This window comes from Tachypleus tridentatus, chromosome 10 (assembly GCF_004210375.1).
Source record: "Tachypleus tridentatus isolate NWPU-2018 chromosome 10, ASM421037v1, whole genome shotgun sequence".
NCBI lineage: Eukaryota > Metazoa > Arthropoda > Merostomata > Xiphosura > Limulidae > Tachypleus > Tachypleus tridentatus.
In genome coordinates, this window is record NC_134834.1 from 163,063,013 (window position 1) to 163,090,082 (window position 27,070).

General features: G+C 35.0%; 1 protein-coding gene across 1 annotated transcript in view; it reads right to left on the reverse strand.

Annotated features, from left to right (window-relative positions):
* Window positions 1–457: 457 nt before the first annotated feature.
* LOC143230818 (transforming growth factor-beta-induced protein ig-h3-like) overlaps window positions 458–27,070 on the reverse strand; it is a 43,998-nt gene continuing 17,385 nt past the window's right edge. Inside the window, exons 3-11 of the mRNA XM_076465001.1 lie at window positions 24,291–24,355; window positions 23,668–23,816; window positions 18,855–19,031; window positions 16,892–17,192; window positions 13,125–13,334; window positions 12,478–12,791; window positions 5,137–5,273; window positions 2,772–2,943; window positions 458–1,737 (exon numbers count right to left, since the gene is read on the reverse strand). Of these exons, the coding sequence (XP_076321116.1) occupies window positions 1,513–1,737; window positions 2,772–2,943; window positions 5,137–5,273; window positions 12,478–12,791; window positions 13,125–13,334; window positions 16,892–17,192; window positions 18,855–19,031; window positions 23,668–23,816; window positions 24,291–24,355 (1,750 nt within the window). The 3' untranslated portion in view covers window positions 458–1,512. The remainder of the gene's footprint in view (window positions 1,738–2,771; window positions 2,944–5,136; window positions 5,274–12,477; window positions 12,792–13,124; window positions 13,335–16,891; window positions 17,193–18,854; window positions 19,032–23,667; window positions 23,817–24,290; window positions 24,356–27,070) is intronic.

The window sequence follows — 27,070 nt, forward strand, 5'->3', positions numbered from 1 at the left end:
CAGATGTAGTTGTAACACCATCGCACGTGTTAACGAAGAGAACGTGACAAATCACAAAGGTCCAACTCAACGATTTAAACTTTAGCGATTTTATAATTAAAAGCAAAATGCATTAAACAAAATGAAATATATTTATTGTGTATTTTATACAGTATTAAGTAGTAGTTGTTTTGAATTAAGCACAAAGCTACACAATGGGCTATCTGGCCTCTGCCAACCACGGGTATCGAAACCCGGTTTTTAGCGTTGGAAGTCTGCAGACATATCGCCGAACCACTGGGGTGCAGTATTAAGTTACCAATTATTATATTTCGTGAATTACGAATATTACATGTATATATTATGCACTGTTAATGAGTCGCTCAACACATAGATGAGGGTAAGTACGATGGGTGGTTGTTTTCTACAGCTTCAACTGTTCATTATAATATTTCAATTCAAAGAAAAGGCAGAGAAATGATGACAAATATTTATTTAAGTACTGGGTATAATATTGAATTTATAATTAAAAAAAAGTTACCAACTATAACAGACACACTAGTGCCATTTTACATATTTTAAATCTAACAGACACACGTGCCTTTTTACATATCTTAAATCTAAAATAATGTTCTTCAAAAACCGTATTTTGAAAGATAAACAACGGGGAAAAACTTCCTAACATTACCACAATTTTTTTTTGTATATTGAAGAATAATTTAGTCGATGTTAATGCTCAGTAAGACAGAACACAATGCACATAACATACATTTCCCAAAACTTATCTGTACTTAACTATATCCAAACTAACTTCGTTACGACAAGTTAATAGTTAGATAATTATATATTTCGCTATTGTTTCTTTTCTTGAGTTACATCTTGGATAAAAAGTGTAAATTCTAGAGTTAAGAAATTGGAAGACATTATAAAAACAGTTGTGGTTACGTAGTTATCGAGTGGTAATAAATTAAAATTCTTAAAAGAGAAAAATGACCGGTAAAATAAAGGAGTTACTTCTTATTAAATAACCTAAAACATATTTATATAACACAATGGATTTTACCTTCTTACGCAAACTTAAATTTACTAAAATTTCAGTCAATAAACGAATATAATATGAACTGAGTGCTTTCTATAAATAAAAACAAAATTCTAAAATTATTGTTGGTAGCCATATCGTCCGCTACAAAAAAAAATGCAATGGAGGAAACTCGAATAAATCGACGTGTAAAGACAGAAACAAGGATAATTTTTAAAGAATGATTTGATGGTTGCTCGCAGTAAACCCCGTATTTCGTACCATAACAAATACAACTTCATTCATGTATACTTATAACGTTTTACTTTAATTTTTCAGATTTTTCTTTGGGGGTGAAGTAGAGGTGCAAGAATCTTCTCGCTCTTATAAGCGCATGCCTTGGGGCACCGTTCAGAGGAGTTTATCCTCAGAGTCCATTCCTTTACTTATAGTGAAATAATTGAAATGAAGAATCAGGGAAAAGGTACATGATGCACAGTTATCGTTGAATTTTTTCATAAATGTCGCTGATGTTTTGGCATTAATACTTTATCAATACAGTGAACAATGCCATCTTTAGTCACAACGTCAGGCTCTACAACGTGGGCATTATTGACCATGAGATGACCTCTCCTCTTGTGAATTTTTACCATTTCATATTCCGTATGGACATCATAAAAGAGTCGAGACCGGAAGGAACGAGAGGCCATCATGTTGTCCACTATGTGGTTCTGCACAAACTGGAATAAAAAAAAAAAGATAGAAAAGATTGGGAAAGAAAGATAAATATAGTAAAAAAGTGTAATGACTACAAGCTAGAGAACAAATTGAACAAAAACTGATATATAATAATCCAAGCGTTTACAAGTTTCAAAACGTTTTCTAGATCGTGAAAAAGAAACTTACTTTGTGATGTAAACATTTCAGTATCATGTACATAAAATGAGGAAAATCAAGTAGGAAGCTCTAAATTAGAAAGTTGAAGATAAATTAGTGCACTAAAGCAAAGGCACCTAACAGGGAGCAGAAGGGTTTGTTTGTTTTTTGAATTTCGCACAAAGCTACTCGAGGGCTATCTGTGCTAGCCGTCCCTAATTTAGCAGTGTAAGACTAGAGGGAAGGCAGCTAGTTATCACCGCCAACTCTTTGGCCAACTCTTTTACCAACGAATAGTGGGATTGACCGTCACATTATAACGCCCCCACGGTTGAAAGGGCGAGCATGTTTGGCGCGAGGGGGTTGCGAACCTAAGACCCTTTAACACGCTTAGCCATGCCAGGCCAGGAGCAGAAGGGACACGTTTCTTTGTTCTGAATTTCGCGCAAAGCTACATAAGGGCTATTTGCGCTAGCTGTCTCCAATTTATTATTGATATATTAGAGGGAAGGCAGCTAGTCATCACCCCCACCGCTAACTGTTGGGATTCTCTTTTGCTAACGAAGAGTGGGATTGACCGTAACATTATAACGACCCCACGGCTGAAGTGGCGGGCGTGATTGATGAGACGGGGATTAGAACCTGTGACCCTCAGGTTGCAAGTCAAGTGTCCTAACCAGTTGGCTATCAGTGTGAATATATGTAAATATATATATATTTATATTTTGTTGGGGGAAAATTTTCTCATCGCATTTGCTAGCTAGTTCTTCCTCACACTTATTTCTACTATTTTTAACAAAGTTAGGCACACGTGTCCACAAAATTAACTTCTTCTAATTTCATTTATTTCGTCTATAACTTTCTACTTAACTCAAGATAGATAAGTATACTTATTTACCTTTTTCAGAGATTTTTCATTTTTCATTAGAGATTCCATTTCATGATTTCTCATTTGTTTGAAAGCCTTGTTTGTTGGGGCGAAGATGGTGAAGGAGATCTGTGATGGCTTTGGAGCAGATAGGAACTCAGGTTCAACTTTTCGAACTCTTCGGATTGCGTCAGTAAACATGCTTAAGGAAAGAAAAAGAACATGAAAACACTGACGTAACGAATCAAATTAGCTTTAATTTCTTCGACCGACGATTTGAAAATAACTAGTTTTCACGTTTATTAAATCAAGAATTATCCATGTAATGTCAATATAGATACATGCGGACAACACTTTGAAATATTTCTGTATTTACATTAAGTGTTTTAATGGTTAGAACGCGTTTTATTCGTACAAGAATTCGTATTTAACACACTTCAAAAATATTATTGGACATGATAGAAGATACCAACTGAAGATGTTATAAAATGTAAAAAAAAAATAAAAAAAATTTGGCTCTGTTCTCTACTTTCTAATGAATGCTCTATTTGAGAAATTTGAGTTCAAATGCCTAAACAAAATGATATATCCCTGTCATTGTAAAATGTTATCAACCCCCCACCTCTATATGTATAGGAACTAACTTTATCGTAGATTTTTCCTTTTGCCACCTTCCTACCAAATACGTCGTTAATTTTACTCTTCCTCCATGATCTACTTCCACCCAATCCTGGTGGCTCACAAATAAATCTGAATGCATATCACGCTAAAAATCGGGTTTCAACATCAGTGATGGGTTGAGTATAGATAGCCCATAATGTTGTTTTAGGCTTAACGACAACAAAAAACTTCATGACCTAGACGAAGTACTTTGAGTTTCTCCATAGCTTCTATCTACAAATACCGTTATTTACATATAAAAAATTCCTAGTCTTCATCGAAGAAGGAATTTGACGAATTCCTAAATTCTGAAGTCACTGTTATTTTAATTATCTATTTTCTTGATTGGTGTTTTAATGTATTTGTTATTATAATTGTACCTAGTCTACGACGATGTTTTATTTTCGTATGTTATACAACTCACAACCACACTTCCTACTAAACACATGCCTTGATTATCCGTAAGCTCTTCACCGTACTTCCCATCATCTCATCTATATCCTCTATCATCATGGACGGCTTTTCTTCCTGCACATACTCTGATAGTACAAGCTTTTAAGACGAGTAAGACAAATGATCGCTGGGACCTCGTGCTATTCCAGACAAATAATTTGTTTGTTTTCTTGATTATACAATATGTTGAACAGTTTCCTGTAGATGATACTTACCTTATGTGTAATTTTAGAGACGTTATTTCAGACTCTGTGCTGAGTTCTTAGTAATTAAGCATACAATCAGAAATAGCTTCTCCCAAACGAAAAGGGCCTGGAATGGACAAGTGGTTAGGGCGTTCGACTCGTTATCTGAGGATCGTAGGTTCGAATTCCTGTCAAACTAAACATTTTCGCTCTTTCAGCCGTTGAGGGTATTTTAAGGTGATGGTCAATTCCACGATTTGTTCATACACGAGTGGCTAGAGGCGGCGATGGGTGGTGGTGACTAATTGCTTTCCCTCTAGTCTTACATTATTACATTAAGTGCGGCTAACGCAAATCGTCCTCGTGTTGTTTTACGCGAAAAAAACCGTAACTCAACCAACCCAAACTAAAAGTAGGTCGGAGCTGTTCGTAGGAAATTATTCCATAAAAACAAAGGCATTTGTTCAGATTTCTAAAATGAAATTAAGGGACCTAAGTTTAGACTTAATTAGATGAAAAAAATACACAATCTCTAATGGTGAGTAACTTATTAATAAACTCTGCTAGTGGATCTGTGAGAAAATTGAAAATTCAGAAAAAAAGTTATCGCAAACATTGCTTATGCTAAAAGAAATACAGTCAACACTTACATATTCAACAATGGCTTTATGAGTAGAGTGACAGTTAATACGTGTGAGGGATAGCTGTGTATTTCATATTTGCTAAAAGAGGGGGTGGAGGAGTCTGCGACTTAGAATGTTTTGGAATCAGAGAGTTACACTACCTGATTACAATGATGAGTGGGGTCTCATGCTTACTAGGGCTAACACAGCACACCACATTTCTCACAAAACGCATCATTCATTACATCGCTTTCTCCATTATACTCTTCCAATAAGCTCAATTAGATAAAACCCCATCATCAACTAATCATTTATATTATACCCTTCGTCAAATGTTTGAAGTCAAAATCATTATCCTTTAGCTAATTTTCCACCACATATGCTATCAATATGTTTTCTCTCAAACCTAATTTATGTTTATACTTATTTTACAAATTATGCTTCATTTGAATTGATAAAAGTGTTGTTACTTACCTAAAATTGGAATTTTCTTCGAGCATTTCCAAAGTGCTACGTTCTGGAGGTATGAGAACCTTGTCGATAATATGGATGATACCATTCTGGCCTTCTTTATCCGCTTTAGTAATCATTGCTGACTCTACTCCCAAAGCCTACATGGAAAGCAAAAACGAAATCTATTATATGAAATTTAAATATTAATTCTACGTACTATAGCATGCTCATTAAAACATGTAGCTGCATTCAATGCAGTAGAACTTGTATTCATACGCTTGCTTTAGTGATTTCACTTTCTCATCTGAAGGCAATTAGAATAATGTTTTGAAATTAAATGGACAATTTGGTTTGGTTTGTTTTGAATTCCGCGCAAAGCTACTCAAGGGTTATCTGCACTAGCCGTCCCCAATTTAGCGGTGTAAGACTAGAGGGAAGCCAGCTAGTTATCACCACCCACCGCCAACTCTTGGGCTACTCTTTTACCAACGAATAGTGGGGTTGACCGTTCACATTATAACGCCCCCACGGATGAAAGTGCGAGCATGTTTGATGTGACGGGGATTCGAACTCGCGACCATCAGATTAAGAGTCGAACGCCATAACCCACCTCGTCATGCCCGGCCTAAATGGCCAATACTAATAATTACTACTCATCTCAATAGGAGTAAATCGTACAACACCTGTTTTCAGTAACCTAAATAACGATGGACCATAGAATATATAAATAAGGTTCAATATATTTTTTCTGTTTATTTTCAGGTTATTCTAAATCATGTTTAATAAAACTTATACAAATCTAAGTATCAAAATCACTTCTATATGAATGTTCTTAATTAATTGTTAAATGTAATCTGATTCTGATAGGCAAATATTGAAGATGATTGCAACAAACAGTATTTTTTTATATATATTAGCACAAGTTAGGTATTGATAAAAAATAAGTTCAACCTTGATAAAGTTGAAGAGAAAACAAAGTGTAAGCATAGCACTATCATAGCAACGTGTTGTCAGTCGTGGTCTACAACAGTGGAAGTGGACAGTTGAAAAGAAAAATATGAGAATCCACCCCTGTAGGAATTTAAAATGCCACCCTTTAAATTAAAAGAACAACAATCGTTGTAACCTGTCTGTTAAAGTTTACATTAATACGTAAGTTAATTTGGAAAATCTTAAGTATCAGTGTAACTAATATAGAAATGCTTTGTAACGTTGCTTTGAAAACAGCAACACATTTACACGGTATAATTATAGCGACATCACTGTGTATTCAGTCTAGCCTCATAATACATATTTTATTTTACACAAGTATAAACTGTTTATTAAAATTTCGTTGCACCCTACTAACCAGACACGTTATTAACCTGTTGACTGCTAAGTATTTCAGCTGCTACGGCAACTCCGAACCAAGTTCAAAATACAACTCTAATGCTTGTTCATTCTGTAACCGTTTTCGTGATGCCATTTTGGATCGAAAGTGAAGCAATATGTAAGTAGGTCAAATGCATGTATGGTGCTGACATCTAGTGTTGAAGTTAGGTATTATTGAGAACGAATTAACTCGTCCGTGGCACTCTGTTACCGATCGATTTGGACGAGTTATCTCGTCTACGGCACTGAACAGGTTAAAGGTAATGCGACAACGCTACTTTTCTCTAGGACTTCCGATTGCACATGATTCGTAGGTGGCCTTGGATGTCGTCCAGTGCGTGGATTACAAATTTTACTACCAAATTCGGATCTTTTCAAGTGATGACACATGTAGTGTTAATTTTTTTTCTTTCTTATTCAATAATGCTATATGTATATGTATATATCCATGTTTACGCACATAAGCAATTAGACTTGTTCATGCATACATATACAGATAGGTTCAATACCAATTTGTACTAGGTTGTCCAAAAATAAATGTTGAAAATCTCACGATGACATTTAGAAGCTGAATATTAAGTAACTTATCGTTGGTTAGTTGGTTTAATCCAACGTTTGTCGTTTACAAGGTGTCATAATTGTCTGCTGTTTCAACTCTACTCAGAGTAAGTTTCGCAACCTCCAAGGCAGCATGGACAAGAAGGACTTTCGTCTGATTTTCCTCTACGACTTTAAACATGGACGAAAAGCTACCGAAACTACCCGGAACATAAGCCATTCGGTCATGGATCTGTTACTGAACGTACAGTGCAGCGTTGGTTCCAAGGGTTTTGACATGGAGATGAAAGTCTTGAAGACCACGAAGGTCGTGGAAGGAAACACATTAATGGAAGCAGTTAAGACAGACCCTTGCACAACAAATGTAAGCTTGCAGAAAAGCTAGGTACAAACAAATCAAGTATTTCCAACCACCTGAGTGTGACTGGAAAGCCGATAAAGTTGGATAAGTGGGTTCCGCGTGAGCTGACTGAATATGAACAAAATCGGAGTTATGAGACCTGTCAAGGATGATTCTCCAAAATTATAAAAAATTGGGAATCGATGCTCTGCCTCATCCACCTTATTTACCAGACCTTCTGCCTCCATATTTTAATTTTTTAAAGCAATCTAAAACCTTTTTGAAAAATAAACGCTTTCAAAACCAGGAAGCTGCAGAAAAATTTTTCCGGGAGTTCATTGACCATAGAAACTTTGATTTCTACAACAGAGGAATAAACAGCATTGTTACACGTTAGGAAAAGTGCGTTGAAGCAAATGGCGATTACTTTAGTTAAAGGCCCGGCATGGCCAAGCGCGTACGCGCGACTTCATCCGAAACTTGCTCGCCCTCCCAGCCGTGAAGCGTTATAATGTGACGGTCAATCCCACTTTCGTTGGTAAAAGAGTAGCCCAAGAGTTGGCGGTGGTGGTGATGACTGGTTTAGTCTTACATTGCTAAATTAGGGACGTCTAGCACAGATAGCCCTCGAGTAGCTTTGTGCGAAATTCCAAAACAAACAAATACTTTAATTAAGGCATGTTTTATAACACCGGTTTATATTTTTCCAAACTTCGCAGTTCAAAAACGAAATTTATTTCTGGACAACCTAATACATTAGTATTACCTATGTATTAATAAAAAAATAATTTTGAAGGAAGAATAAGGACAAAAAAATCCACAAGCCAGTGTGTTTGTAAGAAATCTCTACCGGCTAAATATTTCGTCATTATATGTATGCAAATTATTTCACCTAATTTATTTTATCTAAAATAAACTATTTGGATATTGAAACAGGATTCAACGTGTTGATATTTTTAAAAATTCTAATGATTCAAAACTTGAATTTCAAACTAAAAATTAAAGTTTACAGATAGTTCAAAACGCACTCTGTCACCTTAGAATTTTTTGTCTTCATTTCTCATAGTAATCGTTTCAAAAATTTCATTTGCTTCTGACTTGGTATATATTATAAGTAAAAACAGATAGAATGTATCTCAGGACGGCTGGTACAGGTACTAACACCTTTACCAAAATAAAGCAGAGAACAACGTTTCGACTTTCTTAGGCCATCTTCAGGTTAACAAAGTGAGTTTCTCGTCATCACGAAATAGCATGAGTGCATCGCCATTAGTAATGAGTAAGAGTTCAGAAGACAAAACATATCAAGAAATATATTTAAATAATATGGACAATAGAGATGTTTTGTACGTTATATCAAAACGATTTTTGCATTACAATCTATGATCCTACGTTTGATAACATTCTACTTGGCGATTGTTCAACTTTATAATATCTCTGTTCTTTATTTTTCATTGCAAAAGTTTCTGTCGTAAAGTCGTCACGTTTAAAGCATGTCCCTCTTCCTTGCCTGCCTTCCATAGACATTCTAGTTTACAATGATGACGGTTTCCTGGGGACCGTTTAACTATTCCAATTTGTTTTGAATTTCGCACAAAGTTACATGAGGAATATCGGCGGTAGCCGTTCCTAAGTTAACAGTGAAATATTAGTGAAAAGACAACTAACCATCACTACCCATCGCCAACTCTTGGACTACTTTTTTACCAACGAATAGTGGGAGTAACTGTCACATTATAACGCCCCTAATGGCTGGAAGGGCAAGCATGTTTGGTGTAACGGGGATTGAAACCCGCGATTCCCAGAATGCAAGTCGAGCGCCATAACAACCTGACCACACCATTCCGATCATACAAAAGTCCATAAGCGATTTGATGAGTATATTTTTGTATGGAATACTACGAATATCTCTTTAGTTCACCAGCTGATGAATGATACGATTAAACAAATATGTCACGTACACGTGATTTATATCGTTTTTCATAAATTCTTCTTAATCCTGTTGGGTCTCCTAGTAGCTTTGTCGTAAGCCTATGAGCTTGCAACACTAAAGTAAGGTTTCCGATACCCATGATCAACAGAGCACAGATATCCATTTGTGTAAATTTGTGCTTAACAACAACTAAACCAATTAATCAATCATGATTAGTGTTGTCGCCTTTAGCAGGTGGAAAACTTTAGCTATCGATCTTCGTGTTTGGAATTTTGACCTATTATAAGCTACCATATTTTGCTTACATAAGCACGTTTTTCCAAGGCCATATGTCGATCCACATTCTCAATCCTATTAAGCACCAGTAAAATCCTATCTTGATATACTAACTCCATGATTCGAACACATATTCATGATTTGAGTATACGGATATTTTACATGCCCTTCCCCAAAACGGTCAATTTTCGGTAGCATGATACTAACTTGGGTGAAGCCAAAATATATATAAAAAAGTAGTTCTAATACATTATGTTCCCCTGTGACGTTTTATCGACTGTAAATGTCACGTGAATTTCTGCTTTGCATGTTCAAAATCATTTGAACATAATTTACTTAACCCTTTGTAAATATTGTTTTTGAATACGAGAGGGGGCCCGGCATGGCCAAGCGTGTTAAGGCGTGCGACTCCTAATCCGAGGGTCGCTGGTTCGCATCCCCGTCGCGCTAAACATGCTCGCCCTTTCAGCCGTGGGGGTGTTATAATGTGACGGTCAATCCCACTATTCGTTGGTAATAGAGTAGCCCAAGAGTTGGCGGTGGGTGGTGATGACTAGCTGCCTTCCCTCTAGTCTTACACTGCTTAAATTACGGACGGCTAGCACAGATAGCCCTCGAGTAGCTTTGTGCGAAATTCAAAAACACACAATGCGAGAGAGATTTTTGGCACTCTGCCTATTATGTTAGAAATGGAGAGTACTCCGAGCAGTGTGGCCCTAGTTGTTGCCTCGTCTGTCAAACTACAATTGCAGTCATGAAAGAGTACAATATTAAGCGACATTACGCAACTAAGCACTCCTCCCAGTTTGATGAAATTGTTGGTCAGGCACGAAAGGACAAAATTGAACATTTAAAAACATCCATTGAAAAGCAACAAGGTGTTTTTACCACTTTCAAGAAAAATTCAGAACTGGTGACAAAACTGAGTTTTAAGCTTTGTGAATGTATGGCAGAAAAGGGAAAGCCTTTCAGTGATGGAGAATTTATTAAAATTGTTTAACAATATTCACAGAATATGCATGTCCAGAGAAAAATATTTGGTGGAGCAAACTAGCCTTTCCCGCTTTACTGTCTCACGCAGGACAAAAGATCTTTCAGAGGACATCAAAGAAACTTTGAAAGAGAGATTGAATTCGTGTGAAGCTTTCAGTCTGGCTTTGGATGAAAGCACTGATATCAATGACACATCCCAACTTGTCATTTTCATCAGAGCTGTTACTGCAGGCTTTGATGTTTTCGAAGAGTTTTAGATATGGCAAGCCTTTCCTCCACAACCACAGGACAGGATATTTGTGAACAAGTGCTTAAGGTTGTAGAAAAGTTTGAACTGAATCCTTATAAATTATGTGGTGTTACAACAGATGGTGCTCCTTCCATGACAGGTAGGACAAATGGATTCACCAAGAAATTTCTAACTGCAATTGGAGCACAAGACGTAGTTGTAAGCCATTGCATTATTCACCAAGAGAGCTTGTGCACCAAAGTTCTGGATTTTGCAGAAGTCATGAAAAATGTCGTCCAATGCGTAAATTATATTCGAACACGAGGATTAAATCATCGACAATTTAAAACTCTTTTAGATGAGCTGGACAGTGAGTATTCAGATGTTTTGTACTTCTCTGCTGTACGTTGGCTTAGTAGAGCTGCTACTTTGAAGAGATTCTGGAATCTGCGAGAGGAGATTAAGTTCTTCATGGAGAGCAAACGTCAGAATGTGGACTTCTTGAGCAATGAGAACTAGCTGAATGACTTAGCATTCCTCACAGACATTACACAGCATCTGTCTGATTTAAACTTAAAACTACAAGGGAAAAGTCAACTTGTGAATAAGTTGTTTGAGCATATTTGTGCTTTTGAGAAGAAATTGGAACTTTTCCAGGAACCAGTGTACAAAAGCTGCGTGATGAGTTTGCAAACAGGTTTCCAGATTTCAGACAAACTGAAATTAGATTGAAATTGTTCGCTCAACCTTTTGATTTGGCAGTGGAAGACAGTCCTGATGATTGCCAAATGGAACTCATTGAACTGCAGGCTGACATGGACACTAAAAGGAAATTCTCTGAAAACAGTTTGCTAGACTTTTACAAACTCTGTGTACGTGAAAAGTTTCCCAATTTGTCCCGTCATGCACAAAGAATTGCCTCCCTTTTTGGTAGCACCTACTGCTGTGAGCAATTTTTCTCCAAAATGAAGCTCATCAAAACCAAATGTAGAAGTCAGCTGACTGATGAACATTTGACCAGTCAGTTAAGAGTGGCAACCACTTCTGTCAAAGCTGATATTGACAAGCTCTGCAAGGACTCTAAATTTCAAGTGTCGCACTAAAATGATCACTCATGCAAAAATATAAAATATTATTGCTTGCATTTTGAGAATTTTTTTTAATTTATTGTGCATGTACACGAATAAGCTTGTTTTTAAGTGGCCCCGCTTGATTGATGAAGTTGGTTATATGGCCCACCGACGAAAAATGTTGCACACCCCTGATCTAAACCTTACTTGTTAAGTCATGAGAAAGTAATAGAACTGACTCATATTTACATCAAGTAAAATAACAACAACTAAAGAAACGTAAGAAATGTTATATTATAGCCCTGACCACATCTGGAAATATTCTCTTAAGAACTTCACTTACATCGAGAAAAACAATATTATCAGCGAGAATTTTATTTATTGAAGTAGATATGGTAAGAAACGTTGTTTATGGATGATATTTGTTTCCAAAAACTAATTTGAGTGAAGAGCTGTTATTATTAAAAAACTTACTTTAGATAATTATTTGGAATCTCAGCCCAAAGGGTCCAAAACCTTTGGGAACTTATGTGTGTTATCTGAGTGAATTGTTTAGTGTAAAAAAATCGTATCAATCAAATAGGGTTCGTACCTTCCTATAAACTTTCAAACGGAGTTGATTTTTTCTTCCTGTTGTCTCCACTTTCTGGTTATCCGAGAAGGTGTCCGATTTTACTTTACCTTGTATGATATGATACTCTAACAGTCTACGAGCCTCGTCCGTGTTTTCCTGAAGCCTCTGTCGTCTTTCTTCTGGTAATGCTTCAAAAGCTTTGTCAGAAGGAGCAAATATCGTAATGGTGATATTCGGGCGCACTAGTTCCTGAGCCATGTCGGTAGAGCGTGCTAGTGTGGAGAATGTCTTAAGATTGTCTGATCGTGCTGCTAGATACAAAACACTTCGTACTACGAAAAATAGAAAAGTAACATAAGCTTTAGTATGAACAATTAGATAACAGTTTTTGTCGAAGATAAGATTACGTTTCAACTTCAGTATAAAAGTTTTACTTTCTTGTTTTATTAATATGTTTATATATAAAAATGTATAAACTCTATAGCAGGGAGTCTTAATAATTTGACACCTTCTTTTAAAGTAAATAAACTTTTATATTTATAAACTAAACATCAACATGTCTTTGTAAACAAGAGAGTCGTTGAAAATATCAAAAGTAAGTAATGTTTGGAATAATTTATTTAGTTATTATAATAAAATGCTAGACTTATGAAAGTGAAACTTACCACGCTCCGGCACAAGGACATCAGTAACTATGTTTATTACTCCATTTTTGGCAATCATGGCCTCTGACGTCATCTTCACATCATTAACAAAAGTCCCGGACTGGTTGCAATGCAAATGAATACGATCTCCTCCAAGTGTTCGAAGCCTGTGTTTGTCTATTATTCCCGGTGTACATATTACGTGAGGGATTATGTGGTTCTTCAGAAGAGCTGTAAAATCAGTTGAAAAACGGTAATTGTAACTAAGTTAAATCACCTTTTGAATGATATTGTTGAAGCATAGTTTTTAGAAGAAAAACAATATATCGAATTAGAAGATGTATTTAACATTTGAAGACAATGCCTAACATGGGAGGCGCTAACTTCTTCCCTGTGCGCCCCCAGTGGCACAGCTGAATGTACGTGGACTTACAACGCTAACATCCGGGTTTCTATAACGGTGTAGGTAGAACACAGAGAGCCCATTGTGTAGCTTTATGATTAACTAAACAAACAAACTTCTGTGGGACTGAGGTAGACCCGAGAAAAACTTCAGGAGATTCTACATTTTAATAGGCTTTAACAGTAATAATTGTTCGGAGTGCTACAGGATGTTAAGGCACATTTTGGGGTAGCTTCAGTCTCCTCTGTACCACCTTTGTAATCTAAATTAAGTTCTACTCATTTTTAACATGTTTTTTTATTTGAAATCAAATACGTAGTAATTTTGTTTACTACAACTTTTGCCAGACAATGATACCAACATACAGTTCACAAGATCAAAACTTGACAAACAGTGACTCATTATATGCGGTGTAGTTACCACAAGAATGGTTCTTCAGTTTTGATATATTATTTTGATTTGAGACAGTTTTACTAGCTCAGATTGTTGTGAAGGGTGACCAGTTTATTTGGTATATAAATATAAGAAAATCTGAAGCATTTTGTGCACTTATCCATTAACTATTGTTTATATTATAGAAAGTCTGCGGGCATGGAGAGAATTCTTTTATCAAACACATTTAAGCGTTGTGAGAGATGTAATACGAACATACTCTCTAATTCTAATTTTAAAGGTGTCATAATATGTGATGCTCGATTATTTGCTCAAATATTATTTCTTAAAGAACCTAATAAAATAGGTCCAAAGCTTTAATCTTTGACTCGTCCAACAGATGTTTTCTTTTCTAATTTAACGAGTTATGGTCCTTTAAAGTATAGCTAAACAAAGAAGGGTAGAAAGAAATATAAAGTTCTACAAGTTACGACTGGGTGTGATTTATAATGGTTAACGTATTGGTTAGTGTGTTAAGAGTATCAAAGTTTCTGTCGCAATACGCTGCCAAATAGTCTTTGCATTTTAAGCTGTGGGGGGAGTGTTACAATTTTGACGTCCATTCCGCAATTCGGTTAAGGGAAGCTACATAAAGAGCAGCAGGTTCTGCTGGCGAGATGACTTCCCTCTGTTTAGCAGTTCTGAATTCTGGATAGCCACACCTGAATTTCAGAGGCCTTTAGATTAACCTTTTAGTATAGCTATGCATAAGACGTTGTTCAGGGTAAAGTTACCAAGTTGATATTAATCATGTGTTTCGAGATAACTTGATTCACTCGATGATTTCTCTTATCAGCACGTTAACTTTTGTGAAATATAGTACAAGATATTCATACTCTGTACAATTGAGGTTACCTATTTAGTCGACATTTTTTATTATTTAAATATACTAGCTAAATTTACGAATAATTGCTCATTAAATTTATTATTTTAAAATAAAACTACTCAAACATTTATAAAAGCCACCTACTAATAAAGATAAATAACATCTAGATTTAGTTTTACATACGCTGTATATTTAATAGCATCTGCATGTTTTCATACCAGTTTCAAAAAATAAAACAAAATCTGGTTGAATATATATATAATCTGAGGACAATAAGAGACTTGTTAACTAAACAAAACATTAAATGTGCGTATGTGTACTTTAGGACAAAACTACTTTTGGCTTTCTATCGTACCCACGGCGGGGAATCGAACTTGGTATTTTGGTGTTGTAAGTTTGTAAACTTACCGCTGACCCACTGAAAGACAATATTAAAATAAAGCACTCGAAAACATCCCTCATCATTTCAATATTTATCAAATCTTCCCTTAAACTTTATTAAATTAACAGTACCTACCACATCTAAAGACAACCTATTCCAAAGGCCAATCACTTTGTTGGAAAAATAAAGCTGGAGAAGACTCGTACTAAAACTTATATTAGTGTTAGTATTCTCATCAGTAAGTACCAGTACGTTAACACTGTCAATTTTATTAACAATTTTAAATACATCAGATCTTCCTAACTCTTCTCTTTCAAGAGGAAACAATTTCGGAGATCTTAACCTTTCCTTGTGTAACAATCTTTTCATCCAAGTTATCCTCCTAGTAGCTCTCCTCTGAACCTTTTTCGAGAATTCAATGTTTTTTTTCTAAGATAAGTTATACAAGACTAAACTTAGAACTCCAAATGTAGCCTAATCAATGACCAATGCATTAAAATTACAACCTTTATAGGATTGTATTCAATACTTCTGTAGATATAACTAAAAATCCCATTTGCCCTACCACAAGCAATAGTACACTGATTGAATAGCTTAAGATACCGATCAATCAGAACAACAAGATCATTTGTTTCTAGAACACCGTTAAGGTTATTCCCATAAAATTATAACCATAATTCAAATTATGATATCCCACATGCATTAACTTGCATTTATTATGATTAAAATCTATCCGACATTTATTAGCTAAACGCATAAATAATTTCAGTCATTTACAAACTAACAGTATCCTTCTCGCAGCCAGCAACTCCTAAAACTTTAAAATCATTAGCAAATAATTACTTTATTGACAATTCTTTCATTTATGTCATTGATGTAAAAAGAGTAAAGATCCTAAAACTGAACCATGAGGTAGCCCACGTAGCACGATAACCCAGTTTGAATGAACTCCATTTATAACAACCCTTTATTTTCTTCCATCCAGACAGTCTTATATCTAGTAAGAATAACCCAACCTATACCCTACAGCTTTAATTTTTTGGGATGTCCTTACGTGTCACCTTACCAGATGCTTTCTAAAAATCTAAATACACCAAATTCACACCCTTACCTTAATCTACATAAAAAATAGCTTATTTACTTAAATAATTCTAAAAGTTTTTTAGTTACACATATTATGTATTTGTTCCTTCCCGAGTTTTCATTTGATAAAAGTGTAAGTAAAAGTAATTTAGACAAGGAAAGCTCAACATTGGTTATCTCATTGTAGAATATGGAGTTAAGATTACACATTAAAATGTATTTATTACTACAAAGGATTTGATTTATTAAAGTAGTTCAAGAAATGTCTTTCTCTATGTAAGTACTACAATATATCCTACCATCTAGGGTGAGTAGAGTTACGAGAAATACATGTTACAGATAAAAATACATGTGCAGAATTGTAAACAGTATTTTTGGTTACTGAAAAAGAGATAAAAAGCTAATTATATATATTAAAATATTATATTATATTAATTATATTATAACATTAAAATATATATATTAAAAATTTTAAAGCAGGTTTTACATACCATGATAACGTAAGCATGATTTAAACAAAAGTTTTTGCTTGATAAGTGCTGCTTTAACTGACATAATCCTTTATACAATGCAGTTTTTGGTTTTTATTCTAATAAATTGAGGGTAATGATAGCCGGGCCATCATCCATTAAAAGATCTAGAAGGATAATTAAAAGCCTCACCAAGTCTCGACTCCGGGTTTCCTGTCATACGTTCTCTTTCAGCGAGTGGAATTTTCTCGAAAGCCTCATCAAGAGGTGCCAACAGCGTATAAGGGCCTCCAAGGCGGAGTTCATTGACTAGATTGGACTGAAGCAAAGTTGTAGCCAGTTCTCGAAATCTGCCGTCTTCCACGAGAATTTCAGGAATAGTTAAAGTTCCTGTACGTCCAGGAGGAACAAGTACTTGATCAATCAGATGAACAATACCATTCTTGGCTTCCTGATCTTTTCTTACAACAGGACCACAGTTAACCGTAATCATCTTGAGGTATTGAAATACAAAAGAAGATAAGTATTTGTTTTTGAATTGTAATTAAAATTGAATTGTTTTTGCTCTCAGCTAAAACAAACTGGTATTTGATTGCACAGTCACGAAATGTCGATAGACCCAAAACTTATTAGATCAGTTAACTTCTTCAGTTGATCTAATTATGGCAGAAAGCTAGTTTTCATAACATTATTCACCATGAAGGACTTACAGCAAAACCTGTTTATCAATAGGTATTAAATATTTGAAACCTTATCTATAATAGAATTTTAGTAAACATATAGTTAAAAGTGATAAAAATATCGTATATTGAAGTATCAAGTAATATAAAGTCCCGCATTGTTTCTTTAATTTTACATTTACGTTGAAAAACATTTTTTCATGATCTGTTGTTTTTAAAGTTGGATCTTTTTTGCCTACCAAAGGTGATTTTCGCACAAATCATCCATCAAACACATAATGGCATACAGAGCTCGGATTGGATTTCGTGCAAAGTTACTCGAGAGCTATCTTTGCTGTCCCTCCTTAATTTAGAAGTAGTAGGCAAGAGGGAAGTGAACCAGCAACTTTTGGGTTACCCCTTTACCATCGAATAGTGGGATTGACTCTCACATTATAACGTACCACAACTGAAGGAGCGAGCATGTTTGTGAATCGAGTGCCCCAACCACCAGGTTATGTCAGGCCTTAGTAATGGAATCAATCAATCAAATGCCTTTTAGTTATTTCGAAATCATATAATCAAAAGTATCTGTCTGTTTATTTGTAATTAAGCACAAAGCTACACAATGGGCCATCTTTACTCTTCCCACGACGGGTATCAAAACCCGATTTTTAGCGATGTAAGTTCGCAGATTGATTGATTGTTCAGAAATAAGCCCAAAGTTACACAATGAGCTATCTGTGCTCTGCCCACCAGTAAGTCCACAGATATACCGCTGTTCCTTGGGTGGGGAAGATTATCAAAAGTAAATAAACCAACAAACTCATATGTCTAATACAACAATTGGAATGAAATGTTGTAAGAGTTTAGTATGCCTATACTACTTCTCTACTGATACCTGAAACTATCGTTTTACAATGTGTAAGAGTGGAATAACCACAAATTAAAACAAATAAGAGATATACGTAATAAGTGATTTTGGTTTCTCGCATATGTATAATAAGTAGAACTACGCACATGTTGATATCTCAGTAATATGACAAGCATAAAAATAGCATTTGTTTAGATTTTTTGCTTGTAGAACCGTGTTAAGAAGTTTACTTGTTTTTTGAATCTTGCGCAAAGCTGCACGAGGGCTATCTGTGCTAGCCGTCCCTACTTGAGCAGTGTAAGACTAGAGAGGAGGCAGACAGTAGTCACCAACCATCGCTAACTCTTTAGCTACTACTTTACCAACGAATATTGGGAAGGATCGTCACATTATCGCCCCCACAGCTGAAAGGGCGAGGATGTTCGGTGTGACGGGGATTTGAACTAGCGAACCCTCAGATTGCGAGTCGAGCTCTCTAACTTCATGGCTGTGTTGGGTGTGTCAAAAAAAAAAGGATAGTTTTTGTGGAAAATCAACATAATCAAGTTTAACAATTACATCAAAGTGTTCTAATGTTTATCAGATATTTATTACTTTGCATCAAGAGATTAGTGTTTCTTACCCCGTTTGAATAACGTATAATACGAAGTTTTTGTCCGTCATAAAGACTCTCAATCTCCGAATCAGCATTAAAGTTTGATGACTGAAGTTTACGTCCAACTATATGATGTAACAAGTACGGTGATTCAGGTTTCAGGAGACTTTCTTGAAATTTCTTTCGTTCGATGTGACTCATCGTCTAAATAAAAAGTAGACAACGATTTAAGTATTTATGGTTTTCTATTTATTAAGTATTTATGGTTTTCTATTTATTAAGTTAACAAACTAACTTAAATACAGAGTCAGAGTCTTTGAGAATCTCCTGAAATTCCTTTGTTCGATGAAACCTATTGTTTATGAAAAATAAGATTAGAGAAAAAATTTAAGGATATAAATAGCTTTTTTTATTAAGTTAAGAAACTGACTTTTAAACAGAGATAAAGGTTTTTTGAGACTCTCCTGAGGTTTCCTTCGTTCAATGTGACCCACTGTCTACGAAAAATAAGAACAGGCCAAGAATTAAGTATGTATAGTTTTATGTTTTAATAAATTAACTTTAATAGTTTATATAGAGACCTCCTTATTGTTTCTTAGACCTTCTCAAAGGTAAGCAAATCACAGCTCATTACAGAGAAAAGCTATATTACAATTGCCAAGTCTAGAATACTGACAAATTTGAAAATGAGATTGTTTCGAATAGATTTGCAGTTTCATCAATAAAACGAGTACGTAAATGTGGAATTATACATAATGAACCAAGAAGAAATTATACTAGCATTAAAAGCTTTAAAAGACATAGCGCTATTCCTAAACAATACATATTTATGAATGGTGAAAGTAAAGACTGATCCCTCCTCAGGATGGAATGCACAGTTGTTCCATAAAGTGACATAACAACATGAGTGCTCGTGGTGAAAAGCGCGTGTTTCGGGTATGCTTCTGTTATATATGCAGGAAGGTTGTGATGCTAGCATATTGGTACTTGGAAAAGACTGTGAGGAAAAGTGTACAATCTGCATATACGAAATCACGAGAAGTACGATCCATTGTTTTCCGAAAATGATACTAGTGAGGGCTGCATATACAAATTACGTTGTTGTATATGCACTGAATTGAATATAGACTCGTCACTTTGTGGTTAATAGTAGAAGGTATCCCACATAGTATAACGTTTGGAACAAAGAATCGTATTGGTAGAACCACCAACAAAATTACCTGAAACTGAGGTAGAAATTCAACCATTCCGTTGCGCGATTGACACAAGATGTCAGTGTGATTGGCTAGAAGGTTCTGATTGACACAAGATGTCAGTGTGATTGGCTAGAAGGTTCCGATTGACACAAGATGTCAGTGTGATTGGCTAGAAGGTTCCGAGGGCGATAGGAATAATGAGATTGCCCAAAATCAGAGAATCCATAAACCTCACTGGGTACTCCTTCGGAGGTACTGCAGGATACTGAAGCTCTTGTTGAAAGATGCACTGATGATGTAATTGGTGCTTGGGATTAGCAGGTCAGACGGTTTACCATGGCTAACCGTACGGAAAGTTTTGGGCGTTATTCTTCACATGCTCTTCTGCACCAACCAGCGCCTTTAGGAGTTAAAAAAAGAGTGTCTATCGGAAGTTCGTAGCACGTGTTGTAGTTCATTGACTCATTTCACTCTTCTTGACCATGTGTTTACCCGTAATTAGGTCAGCCGAGTAAACAAATACTTATGGACTGTGACAGGGAAACTCTTGTATTCACTAAAGGTCAGTACGTGGTGTGATTTGATCGCTGGCGTTATCCTGGGGTCATTCTTCTTTCAGAAAATAACACTCCGTTACTTAGCGACTCGCATAACTGGACAACATTAACATACATTGTTTAATATTCGTGCTTCAAGCAACATGGACCTGTCCAGAAGGTCACATTCATGCAAGATGATGTAACTTCTCGTGAAAATATTATTCAAACAGACTTAGTGATGGTCAATCTACCAGCAGCCACTTCTTTGAAATTATGACCTAACACCCACCGACTACTGGTTAAGGGTTTTCTACAAATACAGACTGATCACCAGCAACCATTTTTCATCCAAATTATGTTATTGCAATTGGGGTTCAGGCAATTCCTGGGAAGGTGTGACACGCTACAATATCTGGCACCTTTTCTTAAGGATGAAGAAAGTTACTGAAAATGATGATGGTAATGTGTAATTACGGTAACACCACCCTTTAATGTCGTTTAAGTAAACCAACGAAATAGACTTTCATGATTCTTAATACAATCACACAAAATATTTTGCCATGTAAACTGATTTAAATACTCAAACTGTTGTTATAACTTCACTATACACAGGTTTAAAATAAAACATATGTTTTGTAACATCTTAAGAAACGCAGCGATTATTAAGATAATCCTAGCTGCATTTTTAACCGGTAGCTGGGGTTCACAAATTGTAATATATTTAAGATATTCTGTCTTTTTAACTATTACTTTATTCTGTGTAAAAAAATCACCAAGATATCGGGCAAATTCACGTATTTTCTATATCAAATACACGAGGAAACATAGAAGTAATTTAGCGGAACTACTTGAAACTTTGACAGTGGTTTTTGCTCATTTTTATCCATGACTCATGTGTTATGAAGAGCCATGTAACCAGAAAAATCAGGAATTTTAGTGGATATAGATTGTTTAGCAGATTGCAAAGGGACAGTATTAGCAAAATACATTTACATCCATATTATATAACCACGCCCACTAAACCTCACGTTTCTTTGAGAGAAAAAGAAAAACTGAAAAGTAAGACAAAGAGTCTATATAATGAGAACTAAGTAAAGTAATGAAAAAGTGTGGATAGTGTTACGGAGTTAGGATCACACTAAGTAAGTCTAAGAGAATGTAAAATCCTATACAAAGATATTATATTAACGCTTGATATCATTGCACTAAGACATCAGGAGTGTTCCTAGACTAGATTAAAAAAAAAAAAATATCCAATCCCTAATTCTGTTCTTTACAGAATCGACATGACACAATACTTTGCAATTTAAGTAAGCATCTCCGTACTTTTTAAGGCAGATTTTAATTAACTTCGTATCAGTACAGCTGTTATGATAAGACGCCTTATGTAAAAGTGCTGATAATTGAAGACGAAGATATTTATACAGAATACACTGTTTACGTATATAGTATCATACACAAATTAAACTATCATGGGGTATTAAGATAAACAGTTGTGTGAGCATTGGCTAGCACGTGCGTTTTAAGATATGATGTAACGATTATTCGAACAGTTCTTTTTGAAACACATTGAGTTGGTGTGAATCTAAACTTACATTAAAGTATGACCGTAGAATTACAGAAAATAATGTAAGAGATTATTGAAAGCTTGGAGACACGTAAACACAGACAATTACTTTTCCTATATTGTGTAAATAGCATTATGTTTCCAATACGAATATTCAGAGTTGGTTTGTTTTGAATTTCGCGCAAAGCTACACGAGGGCTATCTGCGCTAGCCGTCCCTAATTTAGCAGTGTAAAACTAGAGGGAAGGCAGCTAGTCATCACCACCCACCTCCAACTCTTGGGCTATTCTTTTACCAACGAATAGTGGGATTGACCGTCACATTATAACGCCCCCACGGCTGAAAGGGTGAACGTGTTTGGTATGACGGGGATTCGAACCTACGACCCTCAGACTACGAGTTGAGTGCCTTAACCATATGACATGCCGGGCCCTTGGTATCTGTTTCTATGTAACAGTTTTGAACACTTGAGTAAAGAATTCATTCTACAAATAGAATAGAGTAGGATCACCCATTTCCTGTGTAAAAGGCATAATAGATCAAGCAATGATTTAGTGGAATTATCTGTAGTATTTATGTTGCTTTTGTTTATTTTAGCAACACTTCACTTTATGGTTTCTTCTGGAGAGCATTTTACAGCACAAAACTGGTACTGACTAGTTATTACAGTTTTGAAGTGATTTTAAATAACACTCACAAAAAATCAGCCAATGTATGTCTATAATGCTGCGATTATGTAGAAAAAGTTTGATTTTTTTATTGGCACGTTTGAAATTACTTTTGAATCACTTTTGATGAATATTTATTTCCTCAAACATTTTTTTACTTAGCAAACTGAAGAATTGAAAGTTCATAGGACTCTGGTGATTAAACAGCTAATAATTTCTAGTTTTGGGAAGATATATTATTTGAATGTTCTGGTTAACAGGTGGATCATTTTATGCTTAGATTTATAATAGAGTGTCTTCTGGGAAATTTCATTGTTGGATAAAACTTTCCTGGGTTTTCCTCAAATTTGCATTTTTTGCACATAGTATTTCATATCACTTTGTGATAATAGGTAGTTTAGTAGACTTTGTTGGTGACAAATAGATGGTTCTACACACTTAATTGATGACAAGTAGTGGTTTTATAGGCTTTGTTGTGTCTTTATCTGGTATTGCATTTATGACGGACAGTTTTGGTGTACCATTGTCTTGGTTAATTGAGTTAAAGTGCTACAAATAAAAAGATAAAGTGCGGCAGCTACTTGAAATGAATTACAGCAGGAACATCACTGAATGAATTACAATAAAGGATAAAAAATGATTTAATCAGAGTTTAGCTTTTCCTTGTGAGAGTATAATGAGATCTAACACGAACCAGTGTTCATTATCATCAAACGAACCAGTGTTCATTATCATCATCTTTTCGAATTCCATGACTGTTGTGTCTGACGTATCGTAAAACACTCGTCGAACAGTGTTATATGTTACAAGTAAACTTCATAATTGGTTATAATACAAGATATTTTGAAAGTAATATGTTTTACTTCTTACTTCAAAAGCTTCGTTAGTTGGAGCAAAGAGAGTAACAGCAGCCCCAGCCTGTCGAAGACTGTCTGCCAATCCAGCTTGAGTCAAGTAGTCCACAAAGTAGGTAGCCCCTAGGTCTCGTGCTGTGTCCAGTACGTTTGTCATCGGTTTCACTGAGAGATTTATCAAACACATAAAATTACAAAAATATTCATAACCGTGTGTCTACTTGTTTGATTATTATATGATTTAATGTTTTTACCATTTTGAGTCTCTTTCTGCTACCATTTTCAATTGCATTCTAAAATGTTATAATTAAGTAGGGTTATAACAGGACAAATAACATTTTTATAGGAATCAATTCTGCAAAATGTAAATTATATTCGTAAGTAGAAATAGATTGCCATTAGAACAATTTCCTACTATTTAATGCATTTGAAAATGTTTTTAGTATTCCAGGTTTACTCCAGTATCTTCTCTTAGTAACCGTCGTATATTTACAAAATCACTCTGTATTACCCGACTATAGATGTAACTAGCACGTACTAAATTTGTTTATCTATTCTCAGTTTGTACGTATTATGAATAATACTTTTCACTACAGGTTTGCACATGTATTCCTGTGTACAAGACATAATTCGTCTTACCTCCACTGCACCCTGGTTTATATTTAATTTGCTGAAATCCTTCACAGCATTCGTATCGTATTACTCTGGAAGTAATTAGCAAAGAGCTTATATATATATGGACACACGTATATATATACAGACTTTACACTTGATTATATTGGAACTAGTTAATAAACGATTTATATATATACATGTACAGAGTTTATATTTGATAAAATTCTGATTAGCCTTGTTTTCAACAGCTACTCTTATGTTAAAATATATAGACATGTGCAAATACTTTTATATCAATATCTTATTACTATTCATAACATAGTTTCTGATTTTCTTATAACAATAGTTATTACACCGACTTTATAGAATTTTTTATCAGAGGGACTATGTGATTGCATAGAAAGTGTTAGTACCTAGTGAAAAGGTACACAAGGTGGTGGAATATTCCAAACATTTTGTATTTCATTTTGAAACGACGTACAGTTAGAACCTTCAAATTGTTATTTTTTTATAATTTGTTATATTAAAACCAGATTTTTTTGAAACAGCAGTTACTGTTTTAATTTGCTGACAATCTTGTTTGATGTATTTACGAGGTTGCTTTGGTCACACATTTATTTTAAACTTCTTATAGTTAAATGTTATAAGTATCTAACTCGCTAATTATCTGAAAATGATTATTTCTGAGAAACGCTGTTTGAACCATAAACACTGAAACTATTTTTGTAGTAGGGTAACTGGAAACCAGTGAGTAAAATTGATGCCCTTGAATATGATTGTAACCATGTACGCCCTGAACTACCCGCAAGTCAAGCAAGGATATGCTACTGCACCCTCAGCACCATTAATTCTCGGATCCTTGGTAGGCGTCCCCCAGGAGGACAATGGTATGTACGTATAACACTAGAAATCTGAGCTGAACATTATACATATCGTTAAAGAACCCAAGTATTAAAAGGTTTTTAGTAACAAGGGAATAACACCTTGTTCTTCCATTCTTGAAAGTCAACCAATACCATACAAGTATTTTTATTTTCGTTCTTGAAACTCTGTCGAGCACAAGGTACTCTTTTATTACTAGTTTGAAACTTAACCAAGCAGAGAAACATTTTTATAGAACATGCATTGTTATTTTTATTTCTGTATCAAAAACAAAAAAGAAAGAAAGAAAAAGGAAGAGAAATACAGAACGAAATAAAAGAAATACCAGAGAAAGTGTTATTAAATTAATTATGTTTAATTTTGTCTAAAGAATCATTTTATTCTATTATCTGAAGCACACTAATGACATAGTATCTTATTTAAAATAAAAAAAACAGTTATCATTAATTCACCACTAAATATGTCATTATTTTCGTCACCATAATAGTTCTCCTGAACAGCATAACTTTCTACAAAATGTGTAGATGGCTTCGTAACGGAAGATTATGAAATTAGTTTTATTAAAACTGACTCACTTTGCTAGAAAATTAGCACATGAAGGTTATTAGACAAGGATAAATAAGAAATCTGATAGGATAATAACGGAAAAGAAATATTATCTTTCAAGAAACTAGTTTAATAATCCTCAAATTCAGCGTCACTGTTTCAACAATTTCCTGATCCCACGCTGGACCATCTGTTGCAATTTAAAATTAAAGTCATATTCATTAAGCTATCTGTTTATTCTTCTTTAAAAAATAAACACACAGCTGTTTAATATGGAAAAATTCAGTGGAATAAGAGCCAGTAGTTTTATTTTACAGAAAAGCCACTTTGGAATATCTGCTGTGTCCGTAAGATTACTGTTGTTCTAGAAAGAGATGAAACACACTAGTTATAATATGCTTTACTTTTCTTTCTTTCTGAAGTTCGTAGGTGGGCCAACAGTAACTTTATGGACGTACAATGCTAGAATCCGAAGCTTGACGCAGCAGAGAACCAAACGTGACTTTGCTCTAAAACAAAAGAACAAAGAAGTTCTTTCTGGAAAGCAGCGAGAAACACGCTTATTTTTTTATGATGTTTTGAAGTTTGCAATGTTTATGTGTAAGATCATTCTTTTAACAACTGAAGCGGAGACAGAAATCAATTACAAAAAACAAAGGAATAACATGACCTTATTTTTTAGACATAGATTTAACTCATTTTATAACTTTATAGGTGTTTACCTTTTACGAATTTGCCATTTTACGATACTTTACCACAAAATTATGGAATTACTTAGTTTTTTCATGTTGTTAAACACAAAACTACACAATGGGCTATCTGTGCTCTACTCACTGCGAGTACGAAACTTGAATTTAACGATCTGAACTTTCAGACTCAACGCTGAGGGGCACATCAAGTATGTGTTTGGAAATTAAGCACATAGCTACATAAAGGGTTACCTCTGCTCTGCTCACCTCGGGTATCAAAACACGGTTTCTAGCTGTATAAGTCCGGAACATTTCACAGTTTTTACATTACTTTTTTTGCGTACCATTGACTCCACGTAACGCAGTTAGATGAGTTTGATTTGTTTTAAATTTCGCGCAGAACTATTTTCAAGCTATCTTCATTAGCTGTCCTTAATTTAATAGTGATAGGCTAGAGGGAAAGGCAGATAGTCAATACTACCCACCGCTAACTCTTAGTTTTGTTTGTTTTCTTTTGAGTTTCGCGTAAAACTAGCCGTCCCTAACTTAGCAATGTATGATAGTCATCACCACCCACCGCCAATTGTTGGACTACTCTTTTACTCATGAATAGCGGGATTGACCGTAACATTATAACGACCCCATAGATGAAAGGGCAAGCATGTTTGGTGTGACGGGGATTCGAAC